General features: G+C 40.2%; 1 protein-coding gene across 1 annotated transcript; it reads left to right on the top strand.

The window, feature by feature from the left end:
• The first annotated feature begins 388 nt into the window (after positions 1 to 388).
• LOC117442404 (pepsin A-like) lies at positions 389 to 8494 on the top strand. The gene is made up of 9 exons (XM_034078408.1): positions 389 to 444; positions 1677 to 1827; positions 2581 to 2698; positions 4427 to 4545; positions 5590 to 5786; positions 6762 to 6878; positions 6963 to 7104; positions 7204 to 7302; positions 8357 to 8494. The coding sequence occupies exons 1-9, from the start codon at positions 389 to 391 to the stop codon at positions 8492 to 8494; spliced, it is 1137 nt and encodes a 378-aa protein (XP_033934299.1).
• Positions 8495 to 14169: the final 5675 nt, after the last annotated feature.

Here is a 14169-nt window from a genome sequence, read left to right as displayed (position 1 = left end):
GTGTGAAAGAGTTTAATATGTATTAAAACTGCATCTTAGTTTTATTTGCATCACCTTTTGACATTGCGAGAGGAAAAAGTCGTTCAAGCTTTAATCAAGTTTGTTTTCCTAACTTTACTTTTCTTGAGGTCAACGATTACCTGTTCCATTTCTTATCTTCACTTATCACTTATGTGCGTGCTGCCTTATCAAAGTGTAATGCTAAAATGTTAGTGCATTTGTATAAAAGAGGATGCGAAGCTGTGTGTAGGCACTAAAGTCTTTGGAGTCATACGGTGAGTTTACTGCACTTTATGGCTGCTGCAGTATTTCAGTTTCAGTGTTTCTGTGAAGTGATTTTTTGGTGAAATAACCTCCTTTTCTTGCAGTTGATAGCCAAGCCGTGAAAATGCAGCGTGCCTTTGTTCTGTGTGCCGTGGTGGCGCTGTCCGAGTGCCTCTTCCAGTAAGTCCTTCCTTTCTAAAATATATACCTGTATCTCGAAAGAAAATATTATTTTAAGTAAAGGCAGATTGGCCAATGTTTTTTTGTAAAATACTGACATGGGTAGTGTCCAGAGGTGGGAAGTAACTAAGTACATTTACTCAAGTACTGTACATAAGTACAATGTTGATGCTACTTGTACTTCTACTCCACCACAGTTCAGAGGTACATGGTGTACTTGTACTCCACTACATGTAGTTAATACCTTTAGTTACTTCACACATCTGGATGAATGATGTGACATATAATCAAGTGTTAAATCAGACTTTAGTTCCACCTGGAGTAAATCCACCAGCTACCCTGCAGAATACAAAGTCATTCAGACTAGCTGCACCTTTACCAGCTTTGAGAACACTTTCATGATCAATCATTATAAAACATATCATATATATTATTCTGAAATGGACCAATCTGCACAACGACTACTTTTACTGTCTTTCACTATATTTTGATGAGAATACTTTTCTTGAGTTCTTCTACTATTACTCAAGTACAATATCTGAGTACTTCTACTATTACTCAAGTACAAGACCTGACTACTTCTACTTTTACACAAGTACAAGACCTGAGTACTTCTACTATTACTCAAGTACAAGATCTGAGTACTTCTCCCACCTCTGGTAGTTGCGTAGTTTGGACCCAAACGCAGGACAAAGGAACGTATAACAGAAAATACTTGTATTTGTTACCTTGGTCTAGACAAGGCAAAGCAAACCAGAACATAACTTCCTGAAAACGGCAAACAACAATAAGAACAACATTAAACAGAAAAGCAGGACTTAATACAAACAAAACTAAAGGTGCCAGTGTTTGCAGAGCTAATGGGGAACAACTTGGACTAATAACGGCGGGAAATTCTAACAAAATAGGCGGGAAAACCCACATATCTAGATTACAAGATAACAAATTGGCCGTCCATTAAATTCAATTGAAAACAAGATTGTTAACGTTGACGATGAAGGAAACATGCAAAAACCTCGTAGAAAACAAAATGAAAGTGTCCCCAGTTGGTGCATTGCAGAGTTCATGTATATCGACTTCTTGCACAATTTGTATTTTTGTATTTTATCATGGTTGGAGGAGCTCAGGTCAGAAGAATTTCATTGCCATTTCTACACTGTAGCTTTGTGCATATGATAATAAAACCTGTCATGGAAAACCAAATGAAAGTGTCTCCCCTTGGTTTTTCGCAGGGTTCCTCTGGAGAAGGGTAAGACAGCGAGGGAGAACCTGGAAGAGCAAGGTCTTTGGGAGGAATACCGTCTCAAATACCCGTACAACCCCATGGTCAAGTTTGACGATAGCTTTGCTGTCGGCGACGAGTCCATGACCAACGACGCTGATGTGAGTAACAGCTTCTGAAGATTTAAAGGTCACCTATTATGTAGACAAAATCCACTTTTTCCTTTTCTGTGGAAAGAGACTCTGAAAGTTTCAGGAACAAAAATTGTCTCTTTTTGATCCATTTCTATAAAAACCTGTCTGAAAATGAGCTGATCAGATTTTGGCCACTTGATGATGTCATAACGATGTGTTGGCTTCTATCAATCAATCAATCAATCAATCAATGTTTATTTATAGCCCAATATCAGCAATGTTACATTTGTCTCAGTGGACATAGGTAGTCCTTGATTGATGTTGATTGATTGATTGATTGATTGATTGATTGATTGATTGATTGATTGATTGATTGATTGATTGATTGATCAGATTTTGGCCACTTTATGATGTCATAACGATGTGTTGTCTTATGTAACCATTAGCCAATCAGCAACCAAGGTACCCCCCCCCCCCCCCCTTATCACCTGGATCTCCTCCTAGAGCACCAAATGTCTCTCAGAGGGGCGTGGGGAGGGGCTCCTTATTTTCATCTAAAGTAACAGACAGAGAATCAGCACTTTGGAAACAGGGCTGAAACAGAGGGGATTATGGGTAATGCTGCAATGATCTGTTTGGTGTTCCAGCCAATCAGAGACAGGTTCTGTATATACCTGAGACCTGTGATATATTGATGAGAAACAGGATAATAGGGGACCTTTAACAGATGAACTTTGATAAAGAAAGCTAAGGTTCCCATTGTGTCCTCTTCCTCTCCAGCTGGCTTACTATGGCATCATCTCCATCGGGACCCCTCCTCAATCCTTCAAGGTCATCTTCGACACCGGATCCTCCAACCTGTGGATTCCCTCGATCTACTGCAACAGCCGCGCCTGCAGTACGTAAAACTCTTCATCTATTACTAGCGTCTATTTAATGGTAATAACAGGATCAAACAAAAGGCCGATGCATCTCAGATGCGCACAACGATCCATGTGGAAACATTATGGCCTTTTAAGCTGATAAATATTGAAAAAATGAAGGACCAGATGAAACCCAAATCCATTGAGTAGTGGAAAAAGTGATCTGACAGTCCTTAAAGACGTGTAGAGAGAGTATGGTTGTGATTAGGCATCCAGAGTGAGTAGTTAGGGTTAGACCTAACTCTGTAGGAAAGCCGAACCTCAAAGCATTTGGTTGAAATATTAGGCTTGTATTTGGGCAATGGGTTAGGAGGTAAGCTATGCATAGTTAAAACTAGGAACACAAATGAATCCAATTACCAGTTGGGTTAGGTGCTTCTCAAAGTGTGGTCCGCGGACCACTGGTGGTCCGTGAGCGCCCCCAAGTGGTCCGTGAGTATATTGGTAACATTTCACATTTGAAATAAACAAATGAATTTAAGTTTTCCGCACTCTCACTGGAATATCTCCGTAATGGAACAAGCTTAAGTTTCATTTTCAATTGCATGATATAGCCCAGCGCAACACCTTCATCACACATATTGCAACCTGTTTGTACCACATTCAGGCAATTTGTAATCTGTTCTAGAAAAACGATGTGATTTTGGATATTTGTGGAGTTAGGTGGTCCGCGAGTGTTTTTTTATTGGTTAAGTGGTCCTTGGTATGAAAAAGTTTGAGAAACACTGGGTTAGGAGGTAAGCTATGCATAGTTAAAACTAGGAACACAAATGAATCCAATTACCAGTGAGTTTCCCCTTAAGAAAGTCAATACAATGATGAGAATATCTCATCGTCAATTTTATCTCGTAAATTGACGGCTCATATCTCTTATACCTGTTTCAGGTTACAGTTTTAAGAACAGCACTAAACAGAAAAGCAGGACTTAATACAAGCGGAAGTGCTGTTGTTTGCAGGGCGAATGGGGAAATTGTTAAACTAATAACTACAGGAAAGTCAAACAAAACAGGCGGGAAAACCCACAAAGACAGGAAGTCAAAACAGACATGGGGAATTAAGTTTCAAAATAAAACACGAAAACCAAGATCTTGACAAACATGAGATGTAATCTCATCAGTGGAAATCTCCATTTACTTATTCCAGTATCTAGATTACAAGATTAATATTCCATTAATAAATTAAATGGAAAAAATAAATCAAGATTACTAACTGTTTTTTTTCAATTGCATTACTTTGCACTCACTGCAAAATATGTTATTGTCAATAAACACCTAATCAGCAAACATTTAACAATTATTTTTAGTCTTTACATCTGTTCTTTCTAGACAACCACGACCAGTTTAACCCCGGTAGTCTTTAGAGATGTTTTAGTAGAGAGTATGATTGTGATTAGGCATCCAGAGCGAGTTGTTTAGTCCAAGATCTGCAAATGAAAGATTGTAAATTCCCGTTATTTTACCACTTTAATGTCCACATTGTTTCTTGTTATTATACAGCCCTTATCTCTGATGTTCTGAGGAAGTTGTTGTTAGGGTGGTTTGAAAGTCTAGATTGCAGATCATAGGTTAACTGTGGCAGTCCATTAAACTAGATTGAAAACAAGAGGTCAAGACTTTTCAATTATGCCATTTGCTTTAAAAAAAAAATCACAAATATACACTTTATCAGACAGAATATGTTTGTCCTACATCTGTTCTTTCTAGACAACCACGATAAGTTTAACCCCAGCACCAGCAGCACCTTCAGAAATAACGGCCATACTCTCAGGATCCAGTACGGCACCGGCAGCATGACCGGATTCCTGGGATACGACACTGTGACCGTAAGAAAATAAAGAAATTACTAACACTATATATTCGAAAATGGGTTCACAGTTCACATGTTTAACGATGAAGGTACACTGAATATCTGTTGCGCTGAAGTGTCCTATTTATGTGTTGCACAACCTTTTTTACTTGATTAGCAGAGGTGGGAAGTAGTGGAGTACAAATACTTTGTTACTGTACTTAAAGGTGAGGTAGGTAAGTTTGAGAAACCGGCTCGAGATACACTTTGTGTTATATTCCATGGAATGCTCTTAACATCCTGATAGAAATTAATATCTGAATTGCTTTGACAAAAAATCCATTGAAAAATGTCCTCTGTGGAAGCCGTGGCGCTGTAAAAAGCACGACCAATCATCTGAGCCAGCTAAAGTAACTGGATGGCCTACCTGCCTGTCAGCCTTCCATCTGTGCACAAACTTATCTCGTGCTCTCATTGGTCATGTGCGCGTTTGTGTGTGTTGGAGGAGGGGCTCTGTGAGGAAGTGGCAGATTTTCTCCGGTTGTGTATTTTCAAATTCTAGCGCACTCCAGCTGGTTTCTCCAAAATTACCTACCCCACCTTTTAAGTACATTTTTCTGGTATCAATAATTTACTCCACTACTTATTTTTCTGACGATTTTTTATTGTGTGCCTATTGATTTGAACACGATCCGTGTATCCATCATTTCCTGGTCTTCTCTAAAGAAGAGGGACCAATGAAAACGTTGTCATGTTGCCGTTGTTCAGCATGGAAACATTCATTAGCTAACAATGACATTATTGTTCTATTAATATAAAGGGAGGTCAGGTACTCTTTAAAGCAGCTGCTAGTTATGGGTACTTTTTACTGAAGTACACTTCAAAGCCTCTTGACTTTGACTTGAGTAAAGAAGTTTAGTCAGTACTTCTACTTTCACCAGAGTATTTTTAAACACGAGTATCTGTACTTCTACTTGAGTAAAGGATGTCTGTACCTTTGCCATCTCTGTTGATTAGCTAAATCAAATGTTCCTGTTGTAATTTAAGAGTGTTTTTAATCCTTATGTTCTGTGTTTCTCAGGTGGGTGGACTCGCTGTGAAGAACCAGATCATCGGCCTGAGTCAGACTGAAGCTCCCTTCATGCAGTACATGCGCGCTGACGGTATCCTCGGCCTGGCGTACCCTCGCCTGTCTGCATCCGGCGCTACACCCGTCTTCGACAACATGATGAGTGAGAATCTGGTCAACAAGGACATGTTCTCCGTGTACCTGAGCTCGTAAGCACAAAAATAACTTTGTATCATCCAATCAAGAGGACTAATGCAGGAATGAGTCTTAAAACCATTGATAAGTCAGCTTTAACCACTTCTTGTTCCCTCGTCTTGAAGGTTTTTTTAATGTTTTTTGGTTGGAAAGGATTTTCACGTTTTGTTCTACGACATAAAATACATCAGTAAATACGCCAGTGGTGGATTTAAAAATGGCGTTTGTAACAAGTGTCTAAATAAGACGACTAAACTTCATCACACCCAACATTAGCCAACGTTAGCTTATTGATATAGCCTTACATTAGCTTTTGTCTTCATAAAGTGTTGTTAATATGTGGAGATTATCTCTCAAAACATGTCATTATCACAAACATGTTATCCTATTTTCTGCAATATTCCAAAATGTCCATTAGCTTTTTGTTGACTGATGCTAACTTGTGATGCTAACTTCCAAGTCACAAAAATACATCATCCCTGCACCGCTCTATACTGAGATAGCAACTGATTTCTAGACAATTTTTCATTTTCAAAATTTCTTTTTTATCATTTATTCTACTATTTCAACAATTATACAGTTTATACATCCGAAAAACAAACAAAATGAGTAATACAGAGGTAGCCCTCCTGTTAGTTAAAAAAAGATAATTCCGTATTAAATACGCACGCAGATAAACAAAGTTCTACCCATGCATATGTACACATACTGTATACATACACATAGATCTGTAAAGTAACTAAAGGTATTACATACATCTAGTGGAGTAAAAGTACACAATTTACCTCAGAATTATAATGGAGTAGAAGTAGAAAGTAGCATTACATTTGTTGTATTTAAGTATAGTACTTGAGTTAATCTACTTAGTTACTTCCCACCTTTGCATCTATGAAAGGTAATAAAAGGATCACAAAATATAAATAAAATGAAAATAATAAAGTAAACAAAATAAAACAATTAATTAATAATGTTCTCTCCTGTCTTTGCAGTGACACTCAGCAAGGCAGTGTGGTGACCTTTGGTGGCATTGACCCCAACCATTATTCTGGTTCCATCTCCTGGATCCCCCTCTCCCGCGAGCTGTACTGGCAGATCACAGTGGACAGGTGAAGAAACAAAAACACAGCATTACAAATCCTCCAGAAATCTCTAAACGTGTTCTGATGCATGCTGTTCTGTTTCTCTTTCAGTGTTACTGTCAATGGTGAGGTTGTGGCCTGTAATGGCGGCTGCCAGGCTATCGTTGATACAGGTACTTCTCTGATTGTCGGACCTCAGAGCAGCATCAGCAACATCAACAGCAAAGTGGGAGCTACCAACAACAACGGAGACGTAAGTGCCCAAATGTTAAAGGATATTCCCGCAGCTTCTTGTTGTTGAAAGAACGGTACAAAAAACGTAACTCTTTCCTCCATTTTTCTTTTGCTTCAGTATATGGTCAACTGCAACAGCATTGCCCAATTGCCTGATGTGATCTTCCACATCCACGGAGAGACCTTCACAATCCCAGGCTCTGGCTACGTCCGCGGGGTAAGATGTTCTGCTTGCCTGCCAGACACTTTACCTTAGTGATGCATGAATGAGTCCTAAAACCCAGTAATGCTGACTCATTTCTGGATTTTAGGACTAATTTCTGCAACACTATCCTCCCCGTCTCAGAGTAAATGGTGTTTTGAACGTGTTTATGGTTGTTAGCCTGAAATAAGAAGGTCTGTGGTTTTACGACATAAAATACGTCAGTAAATACCCCACTGGTGAATGAAAAAAATGGTGGATGCTAACAAGTGTCTAAATGAGACGACTAAACGTCATCACGTCCACCCGCCTTTAGCTTAGCGGTGGTGACGTGAAGTCATGTAACTTTGCTGTAGTTCCTTTATAGCCCAATATTAGCCACCTTTAGCTTAGCGGTGGAGACGTGAAGTCATGTGACCGTGCTGTAGTTCCTTTATAGCCCAATATTAGCCACCTTTAGCTTAGCGGTGGAGACGTGAAGTCATGTGACCGTGCTGTAGTTCCTTTATAGCCCAACATTAGCCTCCTTTAGCTTAGCGGTGGTGACGTGAAGTCATGTGACCGTGCTGTAGTTCCTTTATAGCCCAACATTAGCCGCCTTTAGCTTAGCGGTGGTGACGTGAAGTCATGTGACCGTGCTGTAGTTCCTTTATAGCCCAACATTAGACGCCTTTAGCTTAGCGGTGGTGACGTGAAGTCATGTGACCGTGCTGTAGTTCTTTTATAGACCCAACATTAGCCACGTTTAGCTTAGCGGTGGTGACGTGAAGTCATGTGACCGTGCTGTAGTTCCTTTATAGCCCAACGTTAGCCGCCTTTAGCTTAGCGGTGGTGACGTGAAGTCATGTGACCGTGCTGTAGTTCCTTTATAGCCCAACATTAGCCACATTTAGCTCAGCAGTGGTGACGTGAAGTCATGTGACCGTGCTGTAGTTTATCTAATGGAAATAAACCATTGGTTTTTTGTTGAGGGAGCCAGATAGATGCTAGTTTCTAGGTTGGCGTACATAAATACATCCTCCCTGCACTATTTTTTCCCCCTCCATCTGAAACTCTTCTCTTTCCACAGTCTCAGTCCTATGGCTGCCGTACTGGCTTCGGTAACGGAGGAGACAACCTGTGGATCCTGGGAGACGTCTTCATCAGACAGTACTACGCCATCTTCAGCAGAGGCCAGAACATGGTGGGTCTGGCCAAGGCTAGATGAGAAACCTGGAGTCACTCCTACCAACATCTTTAAATCAATCACATGTGTTTTATAGGATTTACAAAATGCCTGAGACGCAAATATTTTCCCTGTCCGAAATATGATTATATTTCCTCATATCCAATAAAGAGAGTTCAATCTAATTGACTGGTGTTTTTCTAAAATGTACAATAAATAAACATGACACACACTTTTAAGTGAAGACATAGACACATGAATATTTGATGATATGCATTTGATTTTAAGATTAATTTTTAATAATAATTAATTTAAAGGTATATTTGCCTTTATTTGACCGATGACAGGGTATAAATGAGGGATGGAAAGAGGTATGACATGCAAATCATTCACTGGAATCAAACTTTGGACAAGAAGCTTATTGTTTGATTAAACAATCACCAATCAGTCAATGAGTCACAAAGATTTAGGTTGACAGTAAAGTTTGAAGCTTACAAAAACCTGTATTTATTCAGAGACTACATCTTGGTTTTGGTCAATAACTTTGTCTGACCAGTGGCGAGCCGTGACTTTTATATCTGCGGCTGTCTTTTTGGTGTCCACTAAATAAAGGATTGCTATACTTTCAGACCCCTCGCCTCCCAGCTTTTTGTTGCAGCCCAAGAGCCGGGTTGTAACATATGGGGCAGGGCCGGCCCTAGACTTGTAGGGGCCCTAAGCGAGCTTTGGCTTGGGGGCCCCCCTCACTTGAGCGCGTTCTCACTACACACAACACGGAACGAACTTTTGTCTTAAGATGTTAGCATAAAGACACATTTTGTTTAAATAAGCATGTGAATATCGTGGACCTAACCTCCTCTAGGGGGGTCCAGGGGCATGCTCCCCTGGGAAGATTGTTTTTTAAATATTGAAGTTAAAAGCATCAATCTGGTGCATTAAGAGATCTATGGATACATCTCTCAACACCCATATGAAACAGAACTGTAAACAGATTTCCTTTATGGATATTTTACAAATCCCTCCCCTTTTAAACTGTATTCTTGTTTTACTGTCATATAGTATTTCATAACTGTTATTCGTGTATTCTCTCTGGCTGTCCATCTCATAATGTTCACATAGAAACTAGCTGCCAATAGGAATATCATTCAGAAGAATTATAATTTCATAAAAAAGAGGTTGAACATTTAAATTCAGGCGTTTTTATGGCAACGTCAGTGGCCAAACAGCCACATTTACTGGTGCAAATATGTTCAAACATGCTGTCGACACGTAAAGCAGTGGCATGCCACCATTTCAGCTGACTTTTCCTCAGAAATACCGTCACATAACATCCATATATTTCAGTGCTAAGTTGATGCTTAGCTAAGCTAACTATGAAACACTTTAACTGACAGGACTCCGGATCAACTGTGTACTGTAAGGTAGCTTCTAGCTTCATGTCGAACAGTAAGTCAACATTTCCCAGAGAGCTTTCTTTGAAATCATCAGGTAGCGCTAAAAAAAATTACATTTAGATTGTATGACAAAGTGTTTATTTAATATATCTGGCTAGCTATAGCTACTTGCTAACGGTTTAGCTTACCCCCGCGATTCAAAGTAACGTCAACGTAGCTGTAATTTATGCGTTGCTTACATGTTCGCATGACTTGGAAGTTTCCTGACATTTACATGCCTTGTTTATCTGGCTCAAGTGGGGCTCTGGGGTTGTTGTGTGAGAAAAGATGTCTTATGTCCATCTTCAAAAACTCTGAGTCCGACTGACAGTTTATTTGAAACATTGTCACAGCTCACAAGATAGGTACCTGTCAGCCAATAAGACAGATGTGTATTTCCATTCAACTCTCTGGTTGGTCTGGTATCTTGCCTCTGTTGCATTCACTGAACACGGGAAATTACATTAGCCGCTTTCACACCAAGTACTTTGCCGTACTTAGTTCCCAGCACTTAATACCCCCATGGAAGTAAGTACAGATCGCGTTCACAACGAAATAAGTTCCCTGAGGGAAGATTACGCAAATGAAGCCGCTGACGTCACTTCTTCTTCTTCTGCTTTGGGTTTACTGGCAGGCCGCAAACAACTTCAGGGCGTATACTGCCACCCAAAGTCCCCGGCCGGAAGTGCCCGGAGCTGGGGACTGGCTTCAGTAGAAGCTGCTGGGACTCCCAGCAGCTTCTACTGAAGCCTTCCGAGTAAATTGCCAGAACGCCGACACCTCCTCATCTCCACCGCTCCCATGTTTTCTTTTGTGTTGCCATAAGTTATTCTCTCTGCGTTGGTGCGCGGGGCTAATGCTAATGCTAATAATGCTAAGGCCAGTAAATACAATGGCGGCTTCACAAAACTTTTCAGAGTTTTACGGGGCGTGGTTTGCAATTCGCCCAGCCAATCGAAATTGGTACTTTTTTCTCCCCAGGAAAGTCCCACCTCTCTATCAGGCACTACATATGGGGGTAAAAGTTCTCGGAACTAAGTACTCTTTTTGGTGTGAGCGCAAAATTCCAGGCACTATCGGAACAAAACGGGAAAAGTACGGGGAAAAGTACGGGGAAAAGTACTCCGGTGTGAACGCGCCTAACCCTGCCGTCCTCTCTAGTGTCATGATGAGGTTCAGGTAAAGCACGATTAATGTATTATATTATTGACTCAATAATATAATACATGACTTTGAGAGTAGGCAATCTAGGCATATTAACAAAATTAATTAAACATACTTATCACAGCGACGGTGTACTGAGATAATTATTTTCTTTTCATTGTATTTTTGTTGCTAGGGGGCCCTTAGTGGCTGTGGGGCCCTAAGCGGCCGCTTATGTTGCTTATTGAGTCGGGCCGGCTCTGAGAATAATAACAAAGTGTGAAACAGTTTAATACTGTATGTAGTAAAACTGCATCTTAGTTTTATTTGCATCACCTTTTGACATTGCGAGAGGAAAAAGTCGTTCAAGCTTTAATCAAGTTTGTTTTCCTAACTTTACTTTTCTTGAGGTCAACGATTACCTGTTCCATTTCTTATCTTCACTTATCACTTATGTGTGTGCTGCCTTATCAAAGTGTAATGCTAAAATGTTAGTGCATTTGTATAAAAGAGGATGCGAAGCTGTGTGTAGGCACTCAAGTCTTTGGAGTCATACGGTGAGTTTACTGCACTTTATGGCTGCTGCAGTATTTCAGTTTCAGTGTTTCTGTGAAGTGATTTTTTGGTGAAATAACCTCCTTTTCTTGCAGTTGATAGACAAGCCATGAACATGCAGCGTGCCTTTGTTCTGTGTGCCGTGGTGGCGCTGTCCGAGTGCCTCTTCCAGTAAGTCCTTCCTTTCAGCTCGGTCCATGTTTTTTTGTAAAATACTGACATGGGTAGTGTCCAGAGGTGGGAACTAACTAAGTACATTTACACAAGTACTGCACTTAAGTACAATGTTGATGCTACTTGTGCTTCTACTCCACTACAGTTCAGAGGTAAATGGTGTACTTTTCCTCCACTACATGTAGTTAATACCTTTAGTTACTTCACACATCTGGATGAATGATGTGATATATAATCAAGTGTTAAATCAGACTTTAGTTCCACCTGGAGTAAATCCACCAGCTACCCTGCAGTCTACAAAGTCATTCAGACTAGCTGCACCTTCACCAGCTTTGAGAACACTTTCATGATCAATCATTATAAAACATCATTATAAAACTACTTTTACTGTCGCTACTTTCACTATATTTGATGAGAATACTTTTCTACTTTCACTTGAGGAACATTTTGAATGCAGGACTTTTACTGTAACAGAGTATTCCTACACTCTGGTACTTCTACTTTAACTCAAGTACAAGATCTGAGTACTTCTACTATTACTCAAGTACAAGATCTGAGTACTTCTACTTTTACTTAAGTACAAGATCTGAGTACTTCTACTTTTACTCAAGTACAACCTCTGAGTACTTCTCCCACCTCTGGTAGTGGCGTACTAAAGGTGCCAGTGTTTGCAGAGCTAATAGAGAGGTGAAGTCCTGCCTATCTACTTCCGCCCCATGGGACCTTATTTCGGAACAATTATGTATTGAAGTCAATGGGGAGAGAAAGATTATCTTTCACTCCCGTTTGAATTGTGCCACGAATTACACATATGATGTTTGTCAATCTTAAAAATAATTTCCAAAAAAAGTCAAAGTCAAAGTTTGTTGTAAAACTGTTGAAATATAAGACTATGATGAATACGCAACTAGAAAAACTACAAATCCCAGAGTCGCGTAAGTGATGTCATAATTGTTTTCCTCCACTAAATATAAGAGATAGCTAAGATAACTTTAACAAGATGCCTGTGTGCTTAGTACCAGGCTGTAATCATGCCAGCAATGGGTCTTACTTGTTCTTTCACTTCGCGTCTGATGAAAGGACCAGGAGTGGCTGGATCAAGTTAGCTACCTAGCTAGTAGCAAGCACGTTAGTTAGCATTACAGCCGGCTTAGGCTTGTCATTTTTATTAGCCTTAACATGAAGTAACATTAAGTTAACCATAGTGTTAAACAGTAGAGTAGTAGTCATATTTCGTGAACCCTTTGAAGACTACTGTCACACCGGTGTGATCATTCTATAATACACCTTTAAGCCCAGATGCCCCCGAGGGAGACATGCTAATGCTACATTAGCATCGGCAATCTTTTATTACTTCATGCACAAATGGTTAACATGGAACATTAAAAAGATCAGTCAGTTCAGGGAGAATCGAAGGCAGGCAGGCAGGCAGGCAGGCAGGCAGGCAGGCAGGCAGCTTTGCATTAGAGATGTCCCGATCCGATCACGTGACCGGGGATCGGAGCCAATCACGTGATTTTCAAAAGATCGGAATCGGGAGAAAAAAAATCGGGGATCGGGAATTATTTTTCCAACAAGTCAACCGACACTTTCAGAGACTTTTAAAAGGAAAGAGAAACTGCCCCAGAAAAGTGAAAAGACCAAAAAAATAAACAGCCAAGATAGCTGAATTCATCGCGTTGGATTACCAGCCGTTATCTGTTACCTTTTTTTTCTCTTAATGCATTGCATAAAGATCGGATCGGGAAAAATCGGTATCGGCAGATTGTCAAAATCAAATGATCAGAATTGGATCGGGAGCAAAAAAAGGTGATCGGACATCCCTACTTTGCATGACATTCTTCTGGACGTGTTTCATTGTGGTGATAGTGAGGGAAGTCAATCCCTTGTTTGGCAAGACAGTAGTGACGGCCATCTTGGTGACGTGTGTTGTTGTGCGAGACCAGAGATGTAGTTCATTGAGCGGTTTCACACAAAAAAAGTCTTACATCTGTTGAGATCACCATATCAGGTTGAATAATTAAAACGAAAGTTAGTTATAATCAATTATATTCTTGATTAACCCACATTGAAAATGTTTCATATGTTATGCTTTTCTATATTCACAGTATAGGTGACACCCATGGACCATTGCAGGCCTTACACTCGACTTAAACAAACCACTTTGTTGGGTCGAGTGTGGAGCCTGTAGTGGTTTATGCTTGTCACTGATAAGGGGAGAGACCGTTTATTCCCTCTCCCCTCACAGCAGTACATAGGGAGGGGGGCTCCTGACTTAAGGAGATATACATTGAGGCCTCAAAAAGGTGGTTATGTCATAGCCGAGAATAATATTTTGCAAGTCCTGCAGGGGTCATGTGTCCTTTTTACACAAACATGGGAAGGTGTGTCTTATGCCATAGCCAATAGAAT

This window comes from Pseudochaenichthys georgianus, unplaced genomic scaffold, assembly GCF_902827115.2.
Source record: "Pseudochaenichthys georgianus unplaced genomic scaffold, fPseGeo1.2 scaffold_425_arrow_ctg1, whole genome shotgun sequence".
Taxonomy (NCBI): domain Eukaryota; kingdom Metazoa; phylum Chordata; class Actinopteri; order Perciformes; family Channichthyidae; genus Pseudochaenichthys; species Pseudochaenichthys georgianus.
Note: the sequence above shows the minus strand (reverse complement) of the source record. Positions and strands in the feature narration are given on the sequence as shown.

Bases quoted from the DNA above. Each gene is read 5' to 3' on its own strand.
- LOC117442404 (XM_034078408.1), top strand. From the start codon at position 389: ATGCAGCGTGCCTTTGTTCTGTGTGCCGTGGTGGCGCTGTCCGAGTGC. The intron at 445-1,676 runs GTAAGTCCTTCC...GGTTTTTCGCAG, and splicing joins CTGTCCGAGTGCCTCTTCCA to GGTTCCTCTGGAGAAGGGTA. The intron at 5,787-6,761 runs GTAAGCACAAAA...CTGTCTTTGCAG, and splicing joins TTCTCCGTGTACCTGAGCTC to TGACACTCAGCAAGGCAGTG.